The sequence below is a fragment of the Tachyglossus aculeatus genome, chromosome 15 (assembly GCF_015852505.1).
Source record: "Tachyglossus aculeatus isolate mTacAcu1 chromosome 15, mTacAcu1.pri, whole genome shotgun sequence".
NCBI classification, from domain to species: domain Eukaryota; kingdom Metazoa; phylum Chordata; class Mammalia; order Monotremata; family Tachyglossidae; genus Tachyglossus; species Tachyglossus aculeatus.
The window spans coordinates 18,384,473-18,410,193 of NC_052080.1; the positions used below are offsets into that span (position 1 = coordinate 18,384,473).

Here is a 25,721-nt window from a genome sequence, read left to right on the forward strand (position 1 = left end):
CAACTTCCTAGATAGCTAAATCCTCAATTGGTCTGGAAAGGTGTTGTTCCTCTATAGTGTCCAGAAATAGCTCTTTGTCTTGGGCCGCCAGTTTCGCTGAAGTCTCTGACCTAAAATCTTCTCCCCTTGATGACTCAAGGACCCCGCTGGACTCTTAAGCCCTTAAACTTGGATATTTCTTTCCACCTAAAGAACCCAGTTATAGTGGGGAAAGTAAAATTCTTGTTTTCCTCGGCAATTAGATTAGTAACTAAGTAACGGTGCCTTGAGCCAGGAAGATAGCAGGGTTAGGAGAAGGTAACCCCAGGACTGGTTTGTTGAAAATCTTTAAAGCAATTAAATCGTCCCCTTTCCTCTTTCATCACTTATCGAAGAGATAATAGTTAGCAGGAAATTAAGAATAGGAGTAGGACAAAGGACCCGATGACGATTTCTGTATTAACACGGGAAAACGTGTTTATGTTCACCCTTGTGGTTCAAAGTTCAGAGACCAGAGGAGATTGGAAGACACCAGGAACAAAAATTATATCCCGTCATGCCGATTAGCGGCTTAATAAATCAAAAGGAGCGATCATTAATCTGGAATTGATTTCATGGAAATGAAGCTTAGATGAAAGCAGAAGGCCACCAGGGAGACCAGAAGGCAGCTGGGTGGATACCCAGGGGCTGGGAAATCATAGTCCTCATCAAAATGATGTGGGATTTGTTAAGCACTTACTATGCCAAGGTCACATGGCGGCAAGCGCCAGAGCTGGGATTAGAACCCAGATCTCATGACTGCCTGGGCTCCTTCCACTTGGTGACGCTCCTTCTCTGATGAAGGGTTTCTGGACTCGCTACCTAAAGTGCTCAGGACAAAGCTTGAACTTTCCGTTAGTGTGGGAGGAACATGACTCACCATGTATTGGAAAATTATATATATTTTAGAGTGGTAACACACTTCCTTTTTGGCTGGGCTCCTGCTTCCAATCCTTAGAAATACCTTGTGTTCAGGGTGGGATCAAGATGCACAGACCAAGGACTCTTTCCCTTCCTTCCTCTCTCTCTCCTTCTCTCCCTCTCCCTCTTTCTCTCTCTCTCTCTCTCTCTCCTTCCCATTCCTCCATTCCTCCATCTCTCTCTCTCTCCCTCTCTCCCTGCATTCCTCCCTTTCTCTCTTCCTCTTTGTCTCTCTCCTTCCCCATTCCTCCACCCCATCCTTCTGTCTTCCTTTTTGCATCACTCTCTCTCTTTCTTTTCCTCCCTCTCTCCCTTCTCTCCCTTTCCCTCTTTCTCTCTCTCCTTCCCATTCCTCCATTCCTCCATCTCTCTCTCTCTCTCTCTCTCTCTCTCTCTCTCTCTCTCTCTCTCTCTCTCTCCCCCTCTCTCTCTCTGCATTCCTCCCTTTCTCTCTTCCTCTTTGTCTCTCTCCTTCCCCATTCCTCCACCCCATCCCTCTGTCTTGCTTTCTGCATCATTCTCTCTTTCTTTTCCTCCCTCTCTCACTTCCTCCCTCTCTTTTTCCTCTCTCCCTCTCTCCCCATCGCTCCCTATCCTTTCCCTCCTGCTACTCACTCTCCCTCCTCTCTCTCTCTCTCCTAACCCCTCATCCCTCCCTATCTTTCCTCTCATTCTCTTCCCTCTCTTTCCCTCCTCTCTCCCCTCCTCATCTCTCTCTCCCACACCCCAGCCCCAAACCAGAACACTTCTTACCAATCTCGATTCTGCCCTTGTATTATCTCCCAGCCAACCACCCAGGCCATTTGGGTGACAAAGATTGGGCTGCTGGTACTGGTTGCATTGGTATTTATTGAGCACTTACTGTGTGCTAAACCCTGTACTAAGCGGTTGGGAGAGAGGACTCTGTTATATTGTTATGATTCATCTCTTAGACTCCCAGATGCCTCAGTTAGGGAAGGATTTCCAATGTCTGGGGACAGGCACTGCAGGAAGATGGGGGTGGGGAAGGGTTTGGAGTTCTTCTGTAGATTTTTTAATCTAGCCGGTAGAGGAAGTGTCATCTTTGAATACAAATGATGAGGATATAAGCTGTTTTTCTGAAGGTTAAAGTAGGGTGGCCTGTGCCACGCTCCTGTCTGGAGAGCAAGAAACTACCCCACCAGTTTTTAGAAGGCAGATCTCTGTCTGTTGATAAATCATGGGGCCTGAGGGTCAGAGAACTTGGGTTCTAAACCTGGCTCCATCACTTGTCTGCCGTGTGACTTTGGGCAAGCCACTTCACTTCTCTAGGCCTCAGTTCCCTCATCTGTAAGTACTTGTTTGCTTATAAATAGTAATTATGGTACTTGTTAAGGGCTCACTATGTGCCAAGCAATGTTCTGAGCACTGGGATAGATACAAAGTAATCAGGTTGGATGCACTCTCTGTCCCACTTGGGGAACGCTCTCTTAATTCCCATTTTACAGATAAGGTAGCTGAGGCTCAGAGAAGTTAGGTGACTTATCCAATGTCACGCAGCTGACAAGTGGAGGGAGTTAGAATTAGCATCCACATCCTTCTGATGACTCCCAAGTCTTCTAGACTGTGAGCTCACTGTTGGGTAGGGACCGTCTCTATATGTTGCCAACTTGTACTTCCCAAGCGCTTAGTACGGTGCTCTGCACACAGTAAGTGCTCAATAAATACGATTGAATGAATGAAGCCCGTGCTCTACTAGGCCATGCTGCTTCTCACCTGGTTTTAAAATCAGGCAGATGGCATTATCTTCTCTCAAGTGTTTAGTACAGTGCTCCACACCCAGATATCACTCAATAAATATGATTGATTTGGGGCCATTCTATTCTTGGCTACTCTGGTTTGAGGTTATTTGGCTAGTGGAAAGGTTCAAGGAGAAGAAGAACAAATGAGACTGCGGGCTTGAGAACTGATGCAGAAGCACTGATTAGAGAAGCAGTGTTGCCTAGTGCAAAGAGCCCGGGCCTTTGAATCAGAGGAGCTGGGTGGTGGTGGTGGTACTACTACTACTACTACTACTACTACTACTACTACTACTACTACTATTTATTAAGTGCTTACTATGTGCAAAGCACTGCTCTAAGCGCTGGGAAGGTTACAAGGTGTTCAGGTTGTCCCACAGGGGGCTCACAGTCTTAATCCCCATTTTCCAGATGAGGGAACTGAGGCACAGAGAAGTGAAGTGACTTGCCCAAGGTCACACAGCTGACAATTGGTGGGGCCGGGATTAGAACCCATGACCTCTGCCACTTTGCTGCTGTGGGATCTTGGACAGGTCACTTCACTTCTGTTTGCCTCAGTTACCTCACCTGTAAAATGAGGATTAAGACTGTTTCCTCAACTGTAAAAATGAGGATTCAATCTCTGTTTTCCCTCCTATTTAGATCATGAGCCCCAAGTGGGACAGGGCCTGTGTCTGACCTGATTAACTTGTATCTACCCCAAGGCTTAGAACGGTGCTTGACGTAATAATAATGATAGTATTTGTTTTGTGCTTACTATGTGTCGGACACTGTACTAAGCCCTGGGGGTGGTTACAAGCAAATAGGTTGGACACAGTTCCTGTTCCACATGGGACTTACGGTCTTAATTCCCGTTTTATCGATGAGGTAACTGAGGTCCAAAGAAGTGAAGTGCCTTACCTAAGGTCACACAGCAGACAAGGCAGGATTAGAACCCAGGTCCCAGTCCTGGGCTCTGCTGAGCAGTGCCACTTGCATTCTCTCTTCCTGGCCGATTGCTTTCCCTCGGGCCAGAGTGCTGTGAGGAAGTAGGTAGGCAGGAGGACGGCAGGTTGCTAAGCACACATACAGTCTTGGCCACAGGCAGAATGGATACCACAACCCAGCTCTCCAGATTCCCAATCAATCAGTCATATTTATTGAGCACTTACTATGTGCAGAGCACTGTACTAAGCGCTTGGGAAGTACAAGTTGGCAACATATTCCCAGGTCACTGCTGGTGGTCATCTTTGACCACCACCAGGACGTTGCAAGGACAACAGCAGCGTCGCCTGACCCGATCAATCTGTTTGGCTCAATTCCTCAGTTTGTCAGAACTAGATATGCCTCTAATCGAGTAGCAGTGTGGCCTAGTGGATAGACCACGGGCCTGGGAATCAGAAAGACCTGGGTTCTAATCGCGGCTCCTCCCACTTGTCTGCTGTGTGATCACTTCAGCTCCCTGGGCCTCCTTTACTTTATCTGAAAATGAGGATTAAGACAGTGAACCCCATGTGAGACATGGACTCTATCCAACTTGATTAGCTTGCACCTACCACGGCACTTAGTATGGTGCCTGGAACAAAGTAACAAATGCCATAAAAAATTTTACATTCCTGTGGCCGACAGGATAGAGCCCAGGACTGAAAGTCAGGAGACCTGGGTTCTAATCCCGCCTCTGCCACTTGTCCCCAGTGTCAGTCAGTCGTTATTTATTGAGTGCTTATTCTGTGCAAAGCACTGTACTAAGTGCTTGGGAGCATACAGTGTAACAATTAACAGACACATTCCCTGCCCCCGCTGAGTTTACAGTAATAAAGGGGAAGACAGACAATGTCAATAAATAAATTACAGATATGGGCATAAGTGCTGTGGGGCTAGAATGAATGAAGGGAAAAAGTCAAGGTTTTGGGAGAGGAGGAAAGGAGGGCTTAGTCAGAGAAGGCCTCTTGAAGGAGATGACGTTCAAATTTGTGAAGCATTCTATATTTTTTCCAGCGCTTAGAACAGTGCTTTCCACATAGTAAGCGCTTAATAAATGCCATTAATATTATTATTATTATTATTATTATTATTATTATATGCCTTTAGTAAGCCTGTGAAGGATGGGGAGAGGAATTATCTGTCAGATATGAAAAGGGAGGGTTTTCCAGGCCAGAGGTAGGACGTGGGCGAGAGGTTAGCCGTGAGATAGATGAGATCGAGGTTCAGTGTGCTGGGGGAAAGTCACTTAACCTCTCTGTGCCTAAGAGTTCCTCAGTAGTATAATGGAAATAAAATCCATGTTCTCTCGCCCCCTTCGACTGAAAGCCCCAGGTGGGACGGTCATCCCATATGACTACCTTGCATCTACCCCAGTGGTTGGCACAGAATATAATTATTTCTCTCCTAAGCCCTGAAAATTGGTACTGACCCACGGGCCAGGACCAAAAGAAATCGGGTGGTGCCTAGTGGGAAATAAGGCAGGGGATTTAATATGCTCGGCTTCCTTCTACTCAATTTTTATTTGTGTCTTGGGAGGAGTCCCGGAGGGCAGGTGGGGAGGCGCGTCTGCTACAGTCAGACAATTCAGTGTTCTCCGAGCTTAGGGAGATGGGGAGGATTGGGCTGGGAGGGAAAAGCCAGAACTAATTTTGCAGGTCCTTATCTGGGAGGCCAATGATTTTAGGGAGCAGGGCTGTGCTATAGGACTTTTTCAATCATTGGTATTTATTGAGTACTTACTATGTACAGAATACTATACTAAGCAAGAAGCAGCGTGGTCTAATGGATAGAACCTGAGAGTCAGAAGGACCTAGGTTCTAATTTTGGACCCGCCATGTGACTGCTTTGTGATCTTAAGCAAGACCCTTCACTTCTCTGAGCCTCAGTTCCCTCATCTGTAAAATGGGGATTAAGATTGTGAGCCCTGTGTGGGACAAGGACTGTGTCCAATCTGATAATCTTGTATCTATTCCAGCACTTATTACAGTGCCTGACATATAGTAAGCACTTAAAGACCATAAAAACCACTTGGAAGTTCATTAATTCTGTTGTATCATACTCTCCCAAGCACTTAGTCAATACCAAGTGGCTCCGCCGCTTGTCAGCTGTGTGACTTTGGGCAAGTCACTTTAACTTTTCTGTGCCTCAGTTACCTCATCTGTAAAATGGGAATTAAGACTGTGAGCCCCATAAGGGACAACCTGATCACATTGTATTCCCCTAGCGCTTAGAACAGTGCTTTGCACATAGTAAGCGCTTAACAAATGCCATTATTATTATTATTATTATTACCATTGATTGCTAGACGGGAGGCAGATACTGATATGAATAAATTGCAGATTGGTATTTAAGGGCTGTGGGGCTGAGGGAAGGGTGAATACAAGGTGCAAATCCAAGTGCATGGCCGACGCAGAAGGAAGTGGGTGAAGAGACTTTTAGACTGTTAGACTGTGAGCCCACTGTTGGGTAGGGACTGTCTCTATATGTTGCCAGCTTGTACTTCCCAAGCGCTTAGTACAGTGCTTTGCACACAGTAAGCGCTCAATAAATACGATTGATGATGATGATGAAAAGGAAATGAGGGCTTAGTAGGGGGAGGCCTCTTGGAGGAGATGGAATTTTAATAAGGCTCTGAAGTGGGGAGAGTGATCATCTAAAGCATATGAAGAGAGAGGGTGTCCCAGACCAGAGGCAGGACATGGGCGAGAGGTCGGCGGCGAGCTAGATGAGACCGAGGTATAGTGAGAAGCTTGGCACTGGAGGAGCAAAGTACGCGGGCTGGGTCGGAGCACGAGAGTAGCGAGGTGAGGTAGGAGGGGGCAAGGGGATTGAGGGCTTCAAAGCGGATGGTAAGGACGTGATAGCTTGTATCTACCCCAGCACTTAATACGGTGCCTGACACAAGTGATGCAAAGCCACTTTGGAAGTGACAAAATAAGGGAGCTGAGGCGTTCCTTTGTTCCATGGACAGGGTGCCAGGCTTGGTTCCTAACGGTGTGGATGACGAAGCCCGAGGCAGGAGAGCAGATGGAATGACGTGCGTGTGGTGGCGGTGGCAGGGGTGGGGGGGAGAGAGACACCCCCATCAACCCTCCTTTCTCCCCGCCACCCACATCCCCACGCCCACCCCCACCCCCAAACCCTGCTTCCATTCTGCAGCCAGAGAGCCCTGCTGTGACAGATTCTCCTTAGGACCTGAGCCCCAGCTCTTCCTTTGTGTCTTTGCACGTTCCCTCTCTGGCTCCGTTTCTCCGGCAGGAGGGCCCTTTGGTTTCTTGCCTGGGAACAAAATAGCATCTGTTCTCTATTTCTTACTGGCTAAAAGTTGGGGGTTAATGAGCTTTGTAGGTCTGGAAGGCGTTTCTGCTCATAATACATAATTTGTTTCGTCTCCTAAAATGCCCTTATGAGATCAGGCCTTGGAGTTATTGAATTCGAACAGACTTGTTGTGAGGTTTGTTTGTAATGGTATTTGATAACACTTACAATGCACCAGGCACTATACTGGGGTAAAGAAAAGGTGATTAGGTTGGACCCCATCCCTGTCCCACATGGGGCTCAATTCTTAATCCCCATTTGACAGATGAGGGAACAGAGGCACAGGGAAATGAAGCTACTTGCCCATGTTCACAGAGCAGACAAGGAGCGGAGCCGGGACTAGAACCCAGGTCCTTCTGACCCCCAGGGCCATGTTCTATCCAGTAGGTCTCACTGCTTCTTTGGTGTTGGGTTTGTTAGTAGCCCTGCCTCTGTCAGTGGCTATCTATTTTAGCATCTGGCTCTCCACTAGGTAAGAAGCTTCTTCCCTTAATTTCCTTCCTCCCTGTCTTTCCTCTCTCCATTTCTCTTCTTGCTCTCAACTCTCTCCTTTCTTCTCACCCTCCCCTTCTCTTTTCTTCCCCTGGCACTCAGAAAGCTCTCAGTAAATACCACTGATCAATTGATTGATGGATTAAGATGCCTGTGATCATTCATTCATTCATTCATTCAATTGTATGTATTGAACATTTACTGTGAGCAGAGCACTGTAGTAAGCACTTGCAACATTAAGCAGACACTTTCCCCACCCACAACGAGCTTACAGTCTAGAGGGGGAGACAGACATTGATATAAATAAATAAAATGGATTACAGATATGTACACAAGTGCTGTGGGGCTAGGAGGGGGGAATGACTAAACAGAGGAAGTCAGGGTACTGTAATAGATGCTTACACACCACAATTACTACAACTGCTTCCTCCCTTAGCATCTCCTCGTCACTGGGAAAGGTCAGTGGTCTCCCTGAGACATAAGGTTCCATCGGAGGGAATAAATAAGAAATGTTTTGCTACAAACAACAAATCCTGTTTCCATGCAAATGGAGTCTGTAATAAAAATCGCCAGGGCAGAGGTAGAGAACTCACGTTCCACAATAAATTGCTCTTTTTGACAAAGTGTTTTTCCAAGCAATATAGGCAGCAGCAGAAGAAGGTTTTCTCTAAAGGTCCCCTTTCAGAACAGCCTTGGGTGGCAATCTCTCTTTAAACAAGAAATTGTCGGGAGCGGCGAAAAGCCTTTCTTGAACCAAATCATCTGGTGGATGAGTGGAACGTAAAAGGAAGAATCATTTTCTCTCTTTTCACCATCTTTCCTGATCCCCGACTTCCAAAATAATGGCCCGGCTGGTGGCATTTATGGATTTCAGATGGTTCCTCCTGCCATGGATTTGTTTTGAGTCCGGGCTGGGGGTTTTGGTGTCCCAGATTTCCTTACCCACTCCTCAAGGACCTCCAGTGGTTGTTCATCCACCTCCACCTCAGATAAAAACTCCTCACCATCGGCTTTAAAGCAGTCCACCGCCTTGCCCCCTCCTACCACACCTCGCTACCCTCCTACTATACAACACAGCCCGCACACTTTGCTCCTCTAACGCCAGCCTACTCATTCATTCATTCAATTCAATGGTATTTATTGAGCGCTTACTGTGTGCAGAGCACTATACTAAGCACTTGGGAAGTACAAGTCGGCAACGTCTAGAGATGATCCCTACCCAACAATGGGCTCACAGTCTAAAAGTCGCCTTGCCTTGACCTCATCTGTCTCATCGCCGACCTCTCGCCCATGTCCTGCCTCTGGCTTGGAACACCCTTCCTCTTGCTCTCTGCCAGACTTTCACTTTCCCCCAATTCAACGCCTTATTGAAGGCCCGTCTCTTCCAAGAGGCCTTCCCGAACTAGCTCCTTGTTTCCTCTTCTCCCACTCCCTTCTGCATCGCCCCGCTTTGCCCCCTTTATTCACCCCTCCGTCAGCCCCACATCATGTCCGTACATATCTATAATTTATTCATTCAGATTTATGTCTGGCTTCCCTCTAGACTGTAAGCTTGTTGTGGGCAGGGAATGTGTCTACCAAGTCGGTTATATTATACTCTCCTAAGTTCTCAGTATAGTGCTCTGCATACAGTAAGTGCTCAACAAATACAATTGATTGATTGACCGACTGATTGATTGATCTATCCTAAATGAGAGAGAGATTTCATGAGTGCTAGGACCCCATGGAATCTGGTAGTCATTGTGGTCAGCCTGAAGCAGCGTGGAGTTGGCTGGTAATGGGGCTAAATGGAGCGAGCTCCCTTAAGCCCATGGAGTTCTGATATGGGATTGTGAGGGGAAACTCGCCCCTTGCTACTTCACATTATTTATGTCCTACTACAGTCCAGGCCACACACTTGGCTCCTCTAGAGCCAATTTGCTCACAGTGGCCCATTCTCCTCTATCTCACCACCAACCCCTTCCTTTCCCATCTCCTCCCCCTAGCCTGGAACTCCCTCCCTCTGCATAGACACCAGACCACTGGTCCCTCCGTCTTCCAAACAGTATTAAGGTCACATCTCCTCCAAGAGGCCTGCCCTGATGAAGCCCTCGTTAAATGACCAGGTGCATATGGGAGCCCGACACTTTCCTCTTCATGATGGAGTTGCCTTGTTAGATGACCACGTGTGTCATGGGAATCTGACACTTTCGTCATGGTGACAGAGTTGCTTCATTAAATCATGGGAGCCTGACGCTTTCCTCATAGAGATGAAGTTGCCTCGTTAAATGAACTGATGATGCATGGAAGCCTGAATTTTTCATCTTGGTGAAAGTCTCCCCCTTTAGACTGGAAGTTCACTGAGGGCAGGGAACGTGTCTACCAACTCTGTTGTAGCGTCCTCTCCCAAGTGCTTAGTTCAGTGCACTGCGTGTAGTAAGCCCTTGAAAAATACATTTGATTGACACTTTCGTCTTGGGGACATAGTTGCCTCCTTGGCTGACCTGGTGCGTCATGGGAGCTCAGCACTTGTCTTCGTGATGTAGTTGCCCATTTGGCTGATCATCTGGTGATATGGTTTCTTGATTGGTGACCCGGTGCATCATCGGAGCCTACCCTTTCAGCAGGGTGATGTGATGAACTGCTTCCCCCAGGCTACTAGAAACACAGGTGGTGGCCTACAGGTAATAAACTGAGTAGCGCCGGGCATTTGGAGTCCAGTCATTAAACCCTCACGATGAGTTTCACTTCAGTCACGGGGTCCTCAGCTGGAGCCAGGTTAACTGGTCAGCCTGGAATCTTCACCACCCAGAGCTCGGAATTGAGTCCACACATTCCCCTTCCCGAAAAAGAAATCGAGGGATTGAGATTAGAGAGGAACGTTTGCAGGGGTTGGAGAACATTATCTGCGGGAGTTGAAAATCCCTCCACTGAGGGGTTCAAATCCAGGACCCCGTGCCAGGAAGCCGAGGTCCGAGTTCAAGGCTCTTTGACTCATCTGCACCGGAGCTGCGGCCAGAAGACGGCTGGGTGACTCCGGAGGGCCTGGTAACCATGGTAACCATTTCCTTGAAGCAGTTTATCTTTTTATTTCTCTTTTCATTGGGTTGTATAAGACGGTGCCCTATGCCCAGTTCCAAACTGGAAAGCAAAGCACGAGGCATCTAGTACCCATTGCTGTTTGTTCCTGCCGTGGAGCCCCTGGATTTTCAATCGGTGGTGCTTATTGAGCGTTTACTGTGTGCGGAGCACTGTACGAAATGCTTGGGAAAGAACCATACAACAGAGTCGGTAGACGTGTGTCCCGCCCACGAGGAGTTTACAGTTTATCAGGGCTGTTGTTGGCTGGCACTTCACCTAACAGAAAGAGCCCGGGCCTGAGAGTTAGAAGGGCCCTGGTTCTAATCCTGGCTCTGCCGCTTGTCTGTTGTGTGAACTTGGGCAAGTGACTTCACTTTTCTTGGCCTCAGTTCCCTCATCTGTAAAACAGGGATTAAGACTCTGAGCCCCATGTGGGGCAGGGATTGTCCAACCCAGTTTTCTTATATCCACCCCAGTGCTTAGTACAATGCCTGGCAAATAGTAAGCGCTTAACAAATACTATATAGAAAAAAGGACTCTCCACCCAATTTTTAATCTAATGGACAGGGTACATGGTAAAACCTCCTCTTTCTTACTCTGCCACAGTTTCCAACAGGAAAACATTTGCATGATTTAATTTATTCCTTTGAAATGTATTATGTTTACTCATCATTTCTTAAAGGTCACCTCCAAATAAACACGGAATTAAAGGTCACTGCATCCTGCTATCGAAAAATCATAAGGCAACTTTGGTCTCTCTTAAATTCAACTCTTTGCCGAAAGCCAACGGTCACATGGGCACTATTTCATTCATTCATTCATTCATTCGATTGTATTTATTGAGCGCTTACTGTGTGCAGAGCACTGTACTAAGCACTTGGGAAGTACAAGTTGGCAACATATAGAGACGGTCCCTACCCAACAATGGGCTCACAGTCTAGAAGGGGGAGACAGACAACAAAACAAAACATGGAGACAGGTGCCAACACACTGCCTTGGAGAAGGTAGCTTTGGCCCCTACTCTACTCCATCCTCAATCAATCGTATTTATTGAGCACTTACTATGTGCAGAGCACCGTACTAAGCACTTGGGAGAGTACAATATAAATTCTTCTATGTCTGTGTCCCTAAGAGTGGAAGCTCCTTGCGAGCAGGGAATGCTTCATTTGCTTGTTTTGCACTTCTTGACTGACTGGCTGACTCTCTCCATCTATATTCCCTAATAACAACTGTGGTTATTTTAATGTGCTTACTGTGTACCAGGCCCTGGACTAAGTGCTGGGATGGATCCAAGCAAATTGGGTTGGACACATTCCCTGTCCCTCATGGGGATGACAGAAGATTTGGGAGCCAGCAGCCTTGGGCAGAGGGAGGTAGGCAGGCAGCCAAGCCCGTGAGCACAGGGTCACGTTGGCATTTTGCTCCCCGTGGCTGAAGTGACAAGCTTCTCATCCGACAACCAAGGCAGCACCCTGAGACAACACCTTCTACATCCCAGCCCGCACACTTCGCTCCTCCAGTACTAACCTTCTCACTGTGCCTCCATCTCACCCATTTTGCCACTGACCCCTGGCCCACATCCTAAACATTCTGGAGCGGCTCGGAACGAGTGGAGCAGGTCGGGGACATGCAGGTGATGAGGGGCGGCTTGTCCAAGCGCTTAGTACAGTGCTCTGCACCCAGTAAGTGGTCAATAAATACGTCTGAATGAATGGGTGTGGGCGACTGAGGGGTGCAGCCGACCCCTGGCCCACATCCTGCCTCTGTCCCGGAATGCCCTCCCTCCTCCAATCCAACAGACAATGACTCCCTCCCCCTTCAAAGCCTTACTCCCACATCTCCCCCAAGAGGCCTTCCCAGCTTAAGCCCCACTTCTCCTCATCTCCCCCTCCCTTCTGCATCACCCTAATTTGCTCCCTTTGCCCTTTTTTAATGGCATTTATTAAGCGCTTACTATGTGCAGAGCACTGTTCTAAGTGCTGGGGAGGTTACAAGGTGATCAGGTTGTCCCACAGGGGGCTCAATCCCCATTTTACAGATGAGGTAACTGAGGCACAGAGAAGTTAAGTGACTTGCCCGAAGTCACACAGCTGAACAACTGACGGAGCCAGAATTTGAACCCATGACCTCTGACTCCAAAGCCCGGGCTCTTTCCACTGAGCCATGCTGCTCTCCCCCCTCCCAGCGCCACAGCCCTTTTGCATATACCTCTAATTGTATTTATTTGCATTGATGTCTGTCTCTGTCTCTTTCCACCATCTGACTCCTCAGACTGTAAGCTCGCTTTGGGGAGGGAATGCCACTGTTTATTATTATGTTGTACTTTCCCAAGCACTTAATACAGTGCTCTACACACAGTAGGGCTCAATAAATATGAATGAATGAACATTCCCACTCAAAAGGGAAATGTAGAGCTTGAGTAAAAAATCTGTCTCCGGCCAAGGCCGCCAGGCACTGAAGAAATTTGTCATCTCCTCCTCCTCCTCTTCCTTTTGAATCGCCTACGAGGAAGTCATAATAATAATAATTATTGCCGGGAAGCAGTGTGGCTAGTGGATAGACTGCAGGCCTGGGAGTCAGTAGGACCTGGGTTCTAATCCCGGCTGTGACCTTGGACAAGTCACCTCGCTTCTCTGGGCCTCAGTTACCTCAGCTGGAAAATGGGGATTAAGACCGTGAGCCCCATGTGGGACATGCAGTGTGTGCAACCTGATTAGCTTGTACTCTAGCGCTTAGAACAATGCCTGACATGTAGTATTCTTTAAATACCATTAAAGAATAGGAATAATAATGTGGTATTTTTTAAGTGCTTACTACATGCCAAGCACTATACTCTGCACTGGGGTAAAAACAAGATAATTGGATTTGAGACAGCTCACATCCCCTTTGGGGCTCACAGCCTAAGTGGGAGGGAGAATAGGATTGAATTCCTATTTTGCAGATGAGGGAGTTGATGGGAAAGTTAGTGACTTGCCCAAGGTCACATAGCTGATATGTGGTGGAGCTGGGATTAGTACCCAGGTCTTCTGACTCTTTCCACTAGGCCACTAGTAATTCCTGTGGTAATACTCCTCCTCTTCCTTCTCCTCCCCCTCTTCCTTCTCCTCCTTTTCCTCCTCTTCCTTTTCCTCCTCTTTCTCTCCTCCTTCTCTTCCTCCTCATTCTCCTCCTCCTCCTGATCTTCTTTGTCCTCCTCCTCCATCCTCACCCTCCTCCTCCTCTTTGATCTTCACCCAGCTTTGAGGAATGCCAGGCTTGGGAGAATGAGATGGGGCTAGGACCCTCACTGTTGTGGACAAGGATCAGAATTTACTCATCAGTGACCTAGCCCCTCTAGGTGAATATAACCCGATGAGCTTCCAACTGGAGAGGAAGTCCTAGTCCCCATCCCAGCCCTTTCTGGAGTGAATAGAGACCTGGGATGTAGTATCCAGGGGGTGTGGGAGGGGGAAATAAGAGGAGAAATTGGAAGGGAGCTAAAGGAAAGGGGAAAGAGGGTCAGAGGACTGGCCGTTGAAGAGGAAAAGAGTTTAAATAGGGACGAGGGGAAGAAGCAGCCGGGGAAATCAAGAAAGTTGTCGTCAAGAAGACGATGAGGCAGAGGTACCCCATCTCTGACAGTGAAGCCCAGGGGCACCCCAGTAAGACCATCTATACCATGCCCTCGTTGGACAGAGGACCTGTCAGAAATATTTAGCTCCAGAAAACCATATTCATTACTTCAGAAAGGGCAACGGCTGACAGAAACCAGAATTCCCAACAAAGCAGTGTGCCGGATCTTGCCAGGAGTCCCCCCTTTAGGGACTGTCAGGGACTATTATCATGACAATTGAGTACTTAGGGAGCACTTAATCTCTGCCAAGTGCTCTGCAATCATTTTTATTAGTTATGAGCCGGGCAGATCTGATCTCACAGCCTCCTGTTTGCTCAGATCAATCGCTGATGGGCTGGGAGTTTGCCAACATGATGGTGAAGGGGCCGGGGAGGGGTCTGGTCAGGAAGGGGAGAGGGAAAGGTAGTGGGGACCACTACCCAACTGAAAGTCGGATCCTCTCCTCATCGGCAGCTGTTGCTGAAAAAAAAAAAAAACCCTGGGGTCCCCACTGTAGGGAGGCAGGATCTCCTAGGGGAAAGAGCACAGGATTGAGAGTCAGGGGACTTGGGTTCTAATCCCGACTGCCACTCGACTCCCGTGTGGCTTTGGACAAATCACGTACCCTCTCTGTGCCCGAGCTTACGGTCATGAGGGGAAGGCGGGCATTAAAATCAATCATAATCACAATCAAAAATCAAAAATAAATTAGGGATGTGGACGCAAGCATTACAGAGCTCGTGGTGGGGTGAATATCGTGCTTAAGGGGGGCAAACTCAAGTGCGAAGGGAGATCTGGAGGAAGTGAGGGGTTAGAAGGGGAAGGCCTCCTGAAGGACACGTGGTTTTCAGGTTGGCTTTTAAGATGGTATTTGTTAAGTACTTACTATGTGCCAGGCACTGTACTAAGCGCTGGGGTGGATACAAGCCAATCAGGTTGGACAGTCCCTGTCCCACGTGGGGCTCCCAGGCTCGATCCCCATTTGACGGATGCGGTAACTGAGGCCCAGGGAAGTGAAATGACTTGCCCAAGTTCAGCCAGCAGACAAATGGCGGAGCGAGGATTAGAACCCATGACCTTCTGATTCCCAGGCTCCAGGCCTAGCCGCTGGGCCATGCTGCTTCTTGAGTGGTGGGCTGGCCAGAGGGAGGATGTGAGGGAGGGGCCAGTGGTGAGATAGATGAGATCGACCCGCAGTGACTAGATTGGTGTGGGAGGAGCAAATTGTACGGGATGGGTGGTTGTAAGAAATCACTGAGGTAAGGCAGGATTGGGGAGAGCTGAAAGAAAATTTACAACTCTATTCTTGTTACCAAGTGATATAATTGGGGCTGGTTTGCTGTACATCTCTTCCCCTCCACTTGCCCTCTGGCAGTAAGTGGGGAAAAAGAGGGAAGGACAGGGCCTTAGATAATCGGATCAATAAACCCTTGAATAATGAAGTGTGGATTGCTGAAGAGTAAATGCTTCATTTAAAACGATCTTTAGAACACCCAGGGAGCAGTAAGCCTGAAGGAGAACATCAGAGTCGGGGGAACGAGGCAGCGAGTTTTCAATATTCATTCTCACTTAGACATATCATTCTTGCTTGCAGTCTGATTTCTCTTTTAATTTGCTCAATTGCTTTTGGAGTAGTAATTGTGGCGCACGTCATATCCTTCCTATGTAATCAGTACAGCCGTACTTTAGATGAGTTCGACTGAGAAGCGACGCGGTCTAGTGAAAAAAGCAGGGGCTGTGGGAATCAGAGGAGCTGGGTTCTAATCCCGGCTCTGCCACTTGCCTGCTGTGCCACCTCAGGCAAGTCGCTTAACTTCTCTGTGCCTCAGTTCCCTCATCTGTGGAAATGGGGGATTAAACTGTAATCCTTTCTACCTAGACTGTGAGCCCCATGTGGGACAGGGACTGTGTCCACATTGATAACCTTGTATATCCCAAATGTGTAGAACAGTGCTTGGCACATAGTAAGCCCTTAAATACTGTAATGTTTAATATTATTATTACTTAGATTTAGATTAGTAGACTAATAATAATAATGATGGTATTTGCTAAGCACTTACTGCGTACCAAGCACTGTTCTAAGCGCTGGGGTAGATACCAGGTAATCAGGTTGTCCCACGTGGGGCTCACAGTCTTAACCCCCATTTTACAGATGAGATAACTGAGGCACAGAGAAGCTAAGTGACTTGCCCAAAGTCACACAGCTGACAAGGGGCACAGCCAGGATTAGAACCCACATCCTCTGACTCCCAAGCCCGGGCTCTTTTCCACTAAGCCACGCTGCTTTAATAGTATTGATTCAGTGCTTTCTTTGTGTAGAGCACTGTTGTAAGTGCTGAGAGAAAATACACAAGCAGGAATTATATGTGGTCCTTATCCCTTGGGAGGCTCACAATTTTAGAACACTTAGATTGTGAGCCCCATATGGCACATAATAAGCGCTTAACAATACCACAGTTATTATTATTATTATATCGATCCTGTGATTTAGCCAACTGAGGTATCAATCAATCAGTGGTATTTACTGAGCACTTGCTATGTGCGGAACACTGCACTAAGCGCTTGGGAGAGCACAGTGCAACAAAGTTAGCAGATACGTTCCCTGCCCACAGTGAGCTCAACTGGTATTGCTTAATCCTTTACCACTTTTATGCACTCCTCCTGGCAGGAGTTCAGAAGGCATTATATTGTTTCTGGGCAACTTTTAGAAGGAAAAAAAGCAGATTGCTTTTCTCCTTCTAGACTGAGAGATGGGTTGCTTTCCTATTCAAATCAGACAAATTCTTCACCAAAGTTGGAAAACTACTGGAGTCAACAGAACAAGATTCCAGTTCGACGGCCTCCTGCAAAGACTCACAATCGTATTACCATCTCTCAATTATTTGATAGTGAGATGTTGCACTTTGAGTCTAATAAAAGTTTAATAAAGATTAAATTATGGTTTAAAGTACAGATCCAGGATTAGGCAGCGGAAAAGGAGCAAATAGGATAAATCCCCCCTCTGTTTATTCTTTTCCTTTTGACCTCCATATCGCTGCACTGGCTTAGCGCAGGGAAGCGGAGAAGGAAGATTCTGGGAAATTTGGATTCCCTGCCCCAGTCCCCCTGAATAACATTTCTTCTTTTTCTGACATTTGTTAAGGCAGGCACTGTACTAAGTGCTGGGGTCGATATAAGCTAATCAAGCTGGAAACAGTCCATAGCTCGCGTGGGGCTCATAGTCTTAATCCCCATTTTACAGATGAGGGAACTGAGGCCCAGTGAAGCGACTTGCCCGAGGTCACCCAGCAGAGAAGTGGCAGATTCTTTCGACTCCCAGGCCGGTGCTGTCTCTACTAATAAATAAATAATAATGATGTCATTTGTTAAGCGCTTACTCTGTGCAAAGCACTGTTCTAAGCGCTGTGGGGGGATACAAGGTGATCAGGTTGTCCCACGTGGGGCTCCCAGTCTTAATCCCCATCCTACAGATGAGGTAACTGAGGCTCAGAGAAGTGAAGTGACTTGCCCAAGGTCACACAGCAGACATGTGGCAGAGCTGGGATTTGAACCCATGACCTCCGGCTCCAAAGCCCGTGATCTTTCCATTGAGCCGAGCTGCTTCTCTAAATAAAGCACACACCTGACGAGGGTGGGATAGTCCACGCTGCTTCTCTTCAGTCCGTTTTATTCTTTCTCATTGTTTCACTGACTGCAATGCTGACCATCCTGCGGTTGCTGATGTTTTGGGGTTGGAAATAAGAATTTCACTCAAAAATAGTGTACAAACTGGATCCGGGCAACAGGAGGGAGGTAACCGTCTCCCCAGGTGTCTTTCCCCTGGCCCGACCCCCGAAACGGGAACTTCTGGGTGATCAGGACGCCTCTACTCCTGGCCTACATCCCCTCCGAATATCGGGCAAAAAGATTAAACTTTATCACGGTTAAACGATGTGTTGTCATAGTTGCCATTTCGTGGAAAGACACCAATCTGGCATAATCCTAGAGAGATTCTTTGGGGCGACCCATAAGCACCCCACTGGTTTCCCTCCCAGGCAGTGTGGCCTTTGGGGATAAAGCACGGGCCTGTGGAGTCAGAAGGATCTGGGTTCTAATCTGTGTGCTGTGTGACTTTGGGTGAGTGACTTCACTTCTCTGGGCCTCAGTTGCCTCATCTGTGAAATGGAGACTAAGACCGTGAATTCCATGAGGGACAGGGACTGTGGTCAACCTGATTACCGTGTCTCTACCCCAGGGCTTAGCACAGTGCCTGGCCCATGGTGAGCGCCTCAGAAATATTATTAAAAAATAAAAGAGTCAGTGTGAAGTCCAGCATGGCATCCAAGCTGCAGAACTAAAAAAAAAAATGGATTGGGTCCTACCAATAGGTGCTCAATAAACACCTTTGATTGATTGATTAGAATAATAATTGTGGTGTATGTTAAGTGCTTACTATGTATCAAACACTCAGCCCTTTTTACGATGGTGAAGTGGACTTTTTACAAGGTGTAATGAATAGAGCTTGGCCCTGGGAGTCAGAAGGTCATGGGTTCTAATCCCGACTCCGCCACTTATCTGCTGTGGGACCTTGGGTAAATCACTTCTCTGGTCCTCAATCACCTCATCTGGAAAATGGGGATTGAGACTGTGAGCCCCACATGGGACAGAGACTGTGTCTAACCCAATTTGCTTTTTTTAAATGACATTTATTAAGTGCTTACTATGTGCAAAGCACTGTTCCAAGTGCTGGGGAGGTTACAAGGTGATCAGGTTGTCCCACGTGGGGCTCACAGTCTTAATCCCCATTTTACAGATGAGGTAAGTGAGGCCCAGAGAAGTTAAGTGACTTGCCCAAAGTCACACAGCTGACAATTGACAGAGCCGGAATTTGAACCCATGACCTCTGACTCCAAAGCCCGGGCTTTTTCCACTGAGCCATGGTGCTTAGTACAAGTGGCTTGCACATAGCAGCACTTAACAAATACCGTGATTATTATTTAAGTCCTACTCTCTTCTACTCAGTGTGAGTCCTCGTGTGGGACAAACGAATGTGTCCAGCCCAGGTATCTTGTATCTACTGCTGTGGAGAAGCAGCATGGCTCAGTGGAAAGAGCACGGGCTTTGGAGTCAGAGGTCATGGGTTCGAATCCCTGCTGTGTGACCTTGGGCAAGTCACTTAACTTTTCTGAGCCTCAGTTACCTCATCTCATCTGTAAAATGGGGATGAAGACTGTGAGCCCCACATGGGACAACCTGATCACCATGTATCTCCCCCAGTGCTTAGAACAGTGCTTTGCACATAGTAAGCGCTTAACAAAATGCCAATATTATTTTTATTATTATTATTACCCCAGCTCTTAATATAGTGAGGGCTTGGTCAAAAATAAGCTATTAACAAGTACCATCATTATTATTAGTAGCAAAAGCAATCCAAGGGTGCTTTCACACCTGAGCTGAAACCATTTGATCTTCCTAACACCTGCCTTTATCCTAAGTATCCTAATTACGCTTCTTTTGAGTGACAGGGCATATTTTACACTGCTTGAATCAAATGATGAGGCCCTGCGGATGTTACGGTTTCAATAAAATGTAATATGAAGAAATCCATTATCTACTACTAATAGGCTAAGTCATTTTGCTTCCCAAGTTCCACTGTGATCTCTGGAGCTTGTTGAAAGAAAACTCAAATTAACCCAACCACTTTTGGACAATAGCATTGAGGCTAGATCAGCAATCAAGATATAGAAAACACCTGGGGGTTTTTCCGGGGTTGTTTTTGTTTGGATTAGGGTGAAGTTGCACGCACTAGTCGTAATGACTGCTGTTATTTGTCAATGTAAATACTGCCTTTTGTTTTTTGTTTTAGTGTAAAGTTGAGTACACTAATCACAATGACTGCTATTTGTCAATGTCAATACTGCCTTTTGTTTTTTTGTTTGAGTCAGTGTAAGTTGAGTAGGCTAGTCATTATGACTGTTGATATTTGTCAATATCAGTGCTGCAGTTTGTTGTTTTTGTTTGAGTTAGTGTAAAGTTGTGTACCCAAGTCATAATGACTGGTTGTGGTTTGTCAATATCAACACTGCATTATCCGCTAGATTATGTTGCACTTTGGGAGGAATTCTTTGGGTCAGGGTTACGCTCCTTTCAACCTCCCTTCAAGGCCCTAGTGAGAGCTCACCTCCTCCAGGAGGCCTTCCCAGACTGAGCCTCCTCCTTCCTCTCCCCCTCTCCATCCCCCCGCCTTACCTCCTTCCCCTCCCCGCAGCACCTGTATATATGTATATATGTTTGTATGTATTTATTACTCTATTTTATTTGTACGTATTTATTCTATTTATTTTATTTTGTTAATCTGCTTTGTTTTGTTCTCTGTCTCCTCCTTCTAGACTGTGAGCCCGCTGTTGGGGAGGGACCGTCTCTATGTGTTGCCAACTTGTACTTCCCAAGCGCTTAGTACAGTGCTCTGCACACAGTAAGCGCTCAATAAATACGATTGAATGAATGAATGAGAGGTGAAGAACCTTGCCAACTCTCCAGAACCATCAATTGCCTGGGTCAGGTCACCAGTTTGGGTCACTCATTAAGTGACTGGGATGTAACAGGGCTTAAGAAGCGGTATGGCTTAGTGGCAAGGGCCTGGTTTTGAGAGTCAGAGGTCATGGGTTCTAATCCCCACTCTGCCACTAGTCTGCTGTGTGACTTTGGGCAAGTCACTTCACTTCTCTGTGCCTCAGTCCCCCCATCTCTAAAATGGGTATTAAGACTCTGAGCCCCACGTGGGACAAGCTGCTTACCTTGTATGTACCCCAGCGTTTACAGTAGTGCTTGGCACATAGTAATCTCTTAACAAACACCATTATTATTATTATTCAGTGGGCCTCAGTCCCCTCATCTGTAAAATGGGGATTAAGACCGTGAGCCCCACGTGGGACAACCTGATTACCTTTTATCTACCCAAGAGCTGATAACAGTGCTTGTGCTTAACAAGTACTACAATTGTCATCTTGTGGGCGGGTGTTGTCTCTCTTTATTACTGAATTGTACTTTCCAAGCACTTAGTGAGCTTGGGCAAGTCACTTTGTTGGGCCTTAGTTCCCTCCTCTATAAAATGGAGATTAGGACTGTGAGCCCCACGTGGGGCAATCTGATTACCTTGTATCTACCCCAGTGCTTACAACAGTGCTTGGCACATAGTAATCTCTTAACAAATACCATTATTATTATTATTGTTATTATTCAGTGGGCCTCAGTCCCCTCATCTGTAAAATGGGGATTAAGACCGTGAGCCCCACGTGGGACAACCTGATTATCTTTTATCTGATAACAGTGCTGTGCTTAACAAATACTACAATTGTCATCTTGTGGGCAGGGGTTGTCTCTTTATTGCTGAATTATACTTTCCAAGCAGTTAGTGACCTTGGGCAAGTCACTTAACTTTGTTGGGCCTTAGTTCCCTCCTCTGTAAAATGGAGATTAGGACTGTGAGCCCCACGTGGGACAATCTGATTACCTTGTATCTACCCCAGTGCTTACAACAGTGCTTGGCACATGGTAAGCGCTTAACAAATACCATTATTATTATTATTCAGTGGGCCTCAGTCCCCTCATCTGTAAAATGGGGATTAAGACCGTGAGCCCCACGTGGGACAACCTGATTACCTTTTATCTACCCAAGAGCTGATAACAGTGCTTGTGCTTAACAAGTACTACAATTGTCATCGTGTGGGCGGGTGTTGTATCTATTGCTGAATTGTACTTTCCAAGCACTTAGTGACCTTGGGCAAGTCACTTAACTTTGTTGGGCCTTAGTTCCCTCCTCTGTAAAATGGAGATTAGGACTGTGAGCCCCACGTGGGACAATCTGATTACCTTGTATCTACCCCAGTGCTTACAACAGTGCTGGGCACATGGTAAGCGCTTAACAAATACCATTATTATTATTATTCAGTGGGCCTCAGTCCCCTCATCTGTAAAATGGGGATTAAGACCGTGAGCCCCACGTGGGACAACCTGATTACCTTGTATCTACCCCAAGGCTTGCAACAGTGCTTGGTACATAGTAAGCGGTTAACAAATACCATTATTATTATTATTGTTCAGTGGGCCTCAGTCCCCTCATCTGTAAAATGGGGATTAAGACTGTGAGCCCCACGTGGGACAACCTGCTTACCTTGTAATAATAATGATGGCATTTGTTAAGTGCTATGTGCCAAGCACTGTTCTAAGCGCTGGGGTGGGGGGATGACACGTAATCAGGTTGTCCCACGTGGGGCTCACGGTCTTAATCCCCATTTTACAGATGCAGAGAGAAGTGAAGTGACTTGGCCAAGGTCACACAGCTGACAAGCGGCGGAGCCGGGATTAGAACCCACAACCTCAGACTCCCAAGCCCGGGTTTTTTCCACTGAGCAACCTGCTTCTCTTGTATCTCCCCCAGCGCTTAGAGCAGTGGGTAGAGACCGCATCTGTTGCCGATTTGTGCTCTCCCAGGCGCTTAGCGCAGTGCTCTGCACGTGGTAAGCGCTCATTCAATACGATTGAATGAATGGCACAGAGTAAACGCTCAATAAATGCGATGGAATAGGATGATTCCGGCCCAAACAAAGATAAGTACAGTGGGGCTGGGAGGGGAGATGAATAAAGGGAGAAAGTCAGAGCACCTGTATTTATGTATATATGTTTGTACGTATTTATTACTCTATTTTATTTGTACATATTTATTCTATTTATTTTGTTTTGTTAATATGTTTGGTTTTGTTGTCTGTCTCCCCCTTCTAGACTGAGCCCGCTGTTGGGTGTCTATATGTTGCCGACTTGTACTTCCCAAGCGCTTAGCACAGCACTCTGCACACAGTAAGCGCTCAGTACATACGATTGAATGAATGAATGAATACAGTGGGGCTGGGAGGGGAGATGAATAAAGGGAGAAAGTCAGGGCACCTGTATATATGTTTGTACATATTTATTACTCTATTTTATTTGTACATATTTATTCTATTTATTTTGTTGATGTTTTGTTTTGTTGTCTGTCTCCCCCTTCTAGACTGCGACTCTATGTTGCCAACTTGTACTTCCCAAGTGCTTAGTACAGTGCTGTGCACACAGTAAGCGCTCAATAAATACGACTGACTGAATGAATGACTGTTGGGTAGGGACCATCTCTATATGTTGCCGACTTGGACTTCCCAAGCGCTTAGTACAGCGCTCTGCGCACAGTAAGCGCTCAATAGATACGATTGAATGAATGAATGAATAAACACAGTGGGGCTGGGAGGGGAGATGACTAAAGGGAGAAAGTCAGGGCACCTGTATATATGTTTGTACGTATTTATTACTCTATTTTATTTGTAATAATAATAATAGCATTTGTTAAGCGCTTACTATGTGCAAAGCACTGTTCTAAGCGCTGGGGGATGAGATTGTCCCATGTGGGGCTCACAGTTTTAATTCCCATTTTAATAATAATAGCATTTGTTAAGCGCTTACTACATGCAAAGCGCTGTTCTAAGCGCTGGGGGATACAAGGTGATGAGATTGTCCCATGTGAGGCTCACAGTTTTAATTCCCATTTTATTAATAATAATAATAATAATAATAATAATAATAATAATAATAATAATAATAATTGCATTTGTTAAGCGCTTACTATGTGCAAAGCACTGTTCCAAGCGCTGGGGGACACAAGGTGATGAGATTGTCCCACGTGGGGCTCACAGTTTTAATTCTCATTTTAATAATAATAATAATAATAATAATAATAGCATTTGTTAAGCGCTTACTATGTGCAAAGCACTGTTCTTAGCGCTGGGGGTCACAAGGTGATGAGATTGTCCCACGTGGGGCTCACAGTTTTAATTCCCATTTTTTATTAATAATAATAATAATAGCATTTGTTAAGCGTTTACTATGTGCAAAGCACTGTTCCAAGCGCTGGGGGACACAAGGTGATGAGATTGTCCCACGTGGGGCTCACAGTTTTAATTCCTATTTTAATAATAATAATAAAAGCATTTGTTAAGCGCTTACTATGTGCAAAGCACTGTTCTAAACGCTGGGGGATACAAGGTGAAGAGAGTGTCTCACGTGGGGCTCACAGTTTTAATTCCCATTTTAATAATAATAATAATAGCATTTGTTAAGCGCTTACTATGTGCAAAGCACTGTTCTAAGCGCTGGGGGATACAAGGTGATGAGATTGTCCTACGTGGGGCTCACAGTTTTAATTCCCATTTTAATAATAATAATAATAGCATTTGTTAAGCGCTTATTATGTGCAAAGCACTGGGGGATACAAGGGGATGAGACTGTCCCACGTGGGGCTCACGGGTTGTACCTATTTATTTTATTTTGTTACTATGTTTTGTTTTGTTGTCCGTCTCCCCCTACTAGATTGTGAACCCGCTGTTGGGCGTCTATATGGTGCCGGCTTGTGCTTCCCAAGCGCTTAGTCCAGTGCACACAGTAAGCGCTCCATAAATAGGATTGACGGAATTCCGCCCGCCCGCCCGGCGGCCTTGCTTTGGGTCCGCGGCACGTGAACCCGAGAATTTTCGGAGCGGCCTTTCTGATTGGCTCCGGACGGAAAAGGGGGCGGGGCCCGGAGCCCGACGGCGACACGTGGACGCGGCGGAGGACGAGCAGGAAGTATCTGCCCCACGCAGCACCAGCCTCAGCAGCAGCCCAACGACCACAGCTAAACCAACCACCCGGAGCATTTGAGAGGAGCAGAAGGAGCAAGGAGCACTTGCAGGGAGCAGAAGGAGCACCTGCAAGGGGCAGAAGGAGCAAGGAGGACTTTCAGGGAACAGAAGGACCACTTGCAAGGAGCAGAAAGGAGCAAGGAGCAGAAGGAGCACTTGCAAGGAGCTGAAGGAGCAAGGAGGACTTTCAGGGAACAGAAGGACCACGTGAAAGGAGCAGAAGGAGCAAGGAACACTTGCAGGGAACAGAAGGAGCACCTGCAAAGAGCAGAAGGAGCAAGGAGGACTTTCAGGGAACAGAAGGATCACTTGCAAGGAGCAGAAGGGAGCAAGGAGCAGAAGGATCACTTGCAAAGAGCTGAAAGAGCAAGGAGGACTTTCAGAGAACAGAAGGAGCACGAGCAAGGAGCGCTTGCAGGGAACAGAAGGAGCACGTGCAAGGACTGGAGGAGCAAGGAGGACTTTCAGGGAACAGAAGGACCACTTGAAAGGAGCAAGGAGCACTTGTAAGGAGCAGAAGGAGCAAGGAGCACTGTCAGGGAACAGAAGGACCACTTGCAAGGAGCAAGGAGGACTTTCAGGGAACAGAAGGACCCCTTGAAAGGAGTCGAAGGACCAAGGAGCACTTGCCAGGAGCAGAAGGAGGAAGGACCACTTGCAAGAAGCAGAAGGAGCACTTGCAAGGACCAGAAGGAGCAAGGAGGACTTTCAGGGAACAGAAGGACCACTTGAAAGGAGCAGAAGGAGCCAGGAGCAGGTGCCAGAAGCAGAAGGAGCAAGGAGCACGTGACAAGAGCAGAAGGAACAAGGAGCACGAGCAAGGAGCAGTGTCTCTGCAGGCGGGCTCTGGCTGATGGAAGTCAAGTGGGGGCATAAGAGGGGCACTTTAGTGAGTTGGTTTTTCTCTCCTTCCAGAAC

General features: G+C 46.9%; 2 protein-coding genes across 4 annotated transcripts in view; one reads left to right on the forward strand and one right to left on the reverse strand.

The window, feature by feature from the left end:
- SSTR2 (somatostatin receptor 2) overlaps nucleotides 1–25,721 on the reverse strand; it is a 44,595-nt gene that overhangs the window by 14,097 nt on the left and 4,777 nt on the right. The window contains exons 3-5 of the mRNA XM_038757146.1: nucleotides 25,459–25,653; nucleotides 24,960–25,061; nucleotides 24,684–24,869 (exon numbers count right to left, since the gene is read on the reverse strand). Of these exons, the coding sequence (XP_038613074.1) occupies nucleotides 24,684–24,869; nucleotides 24,960–25,061; nucleotides 25,459–25,653 (483 nt within the window). The remainder of the gene's footprint in view (nucleotides 1–24,683; nucleotides 24,870–24,959; nucleotides 25,062–25,458; nucleotides 25,654–25,721) is intronic.
- SLC39A11 (solute carrier family 39 member 11) overlaps nucleotides 1–25,721 on the forward strand; it is a 296,134-nt gene that overhangs the window by 13,124 nt on the left and 257,289 nt on the right. The window contains exon 1 of one of the 3 annotated variants that reach the window (XM_038757083.1): nucleotides 24,548–25,692. The exons of the other annotated variants lie outside the window; for them this stretch is intronic. The gene's annotated coding sequence lies outside the window, so the exon portion shown is untranslated. Of the gene's footprint in view, nucleotides 1–24,547; nucleotides 25,693–25,721 lie in introns of those variants that run through there. 3 annotated transcript variants of the gene reach the window in all.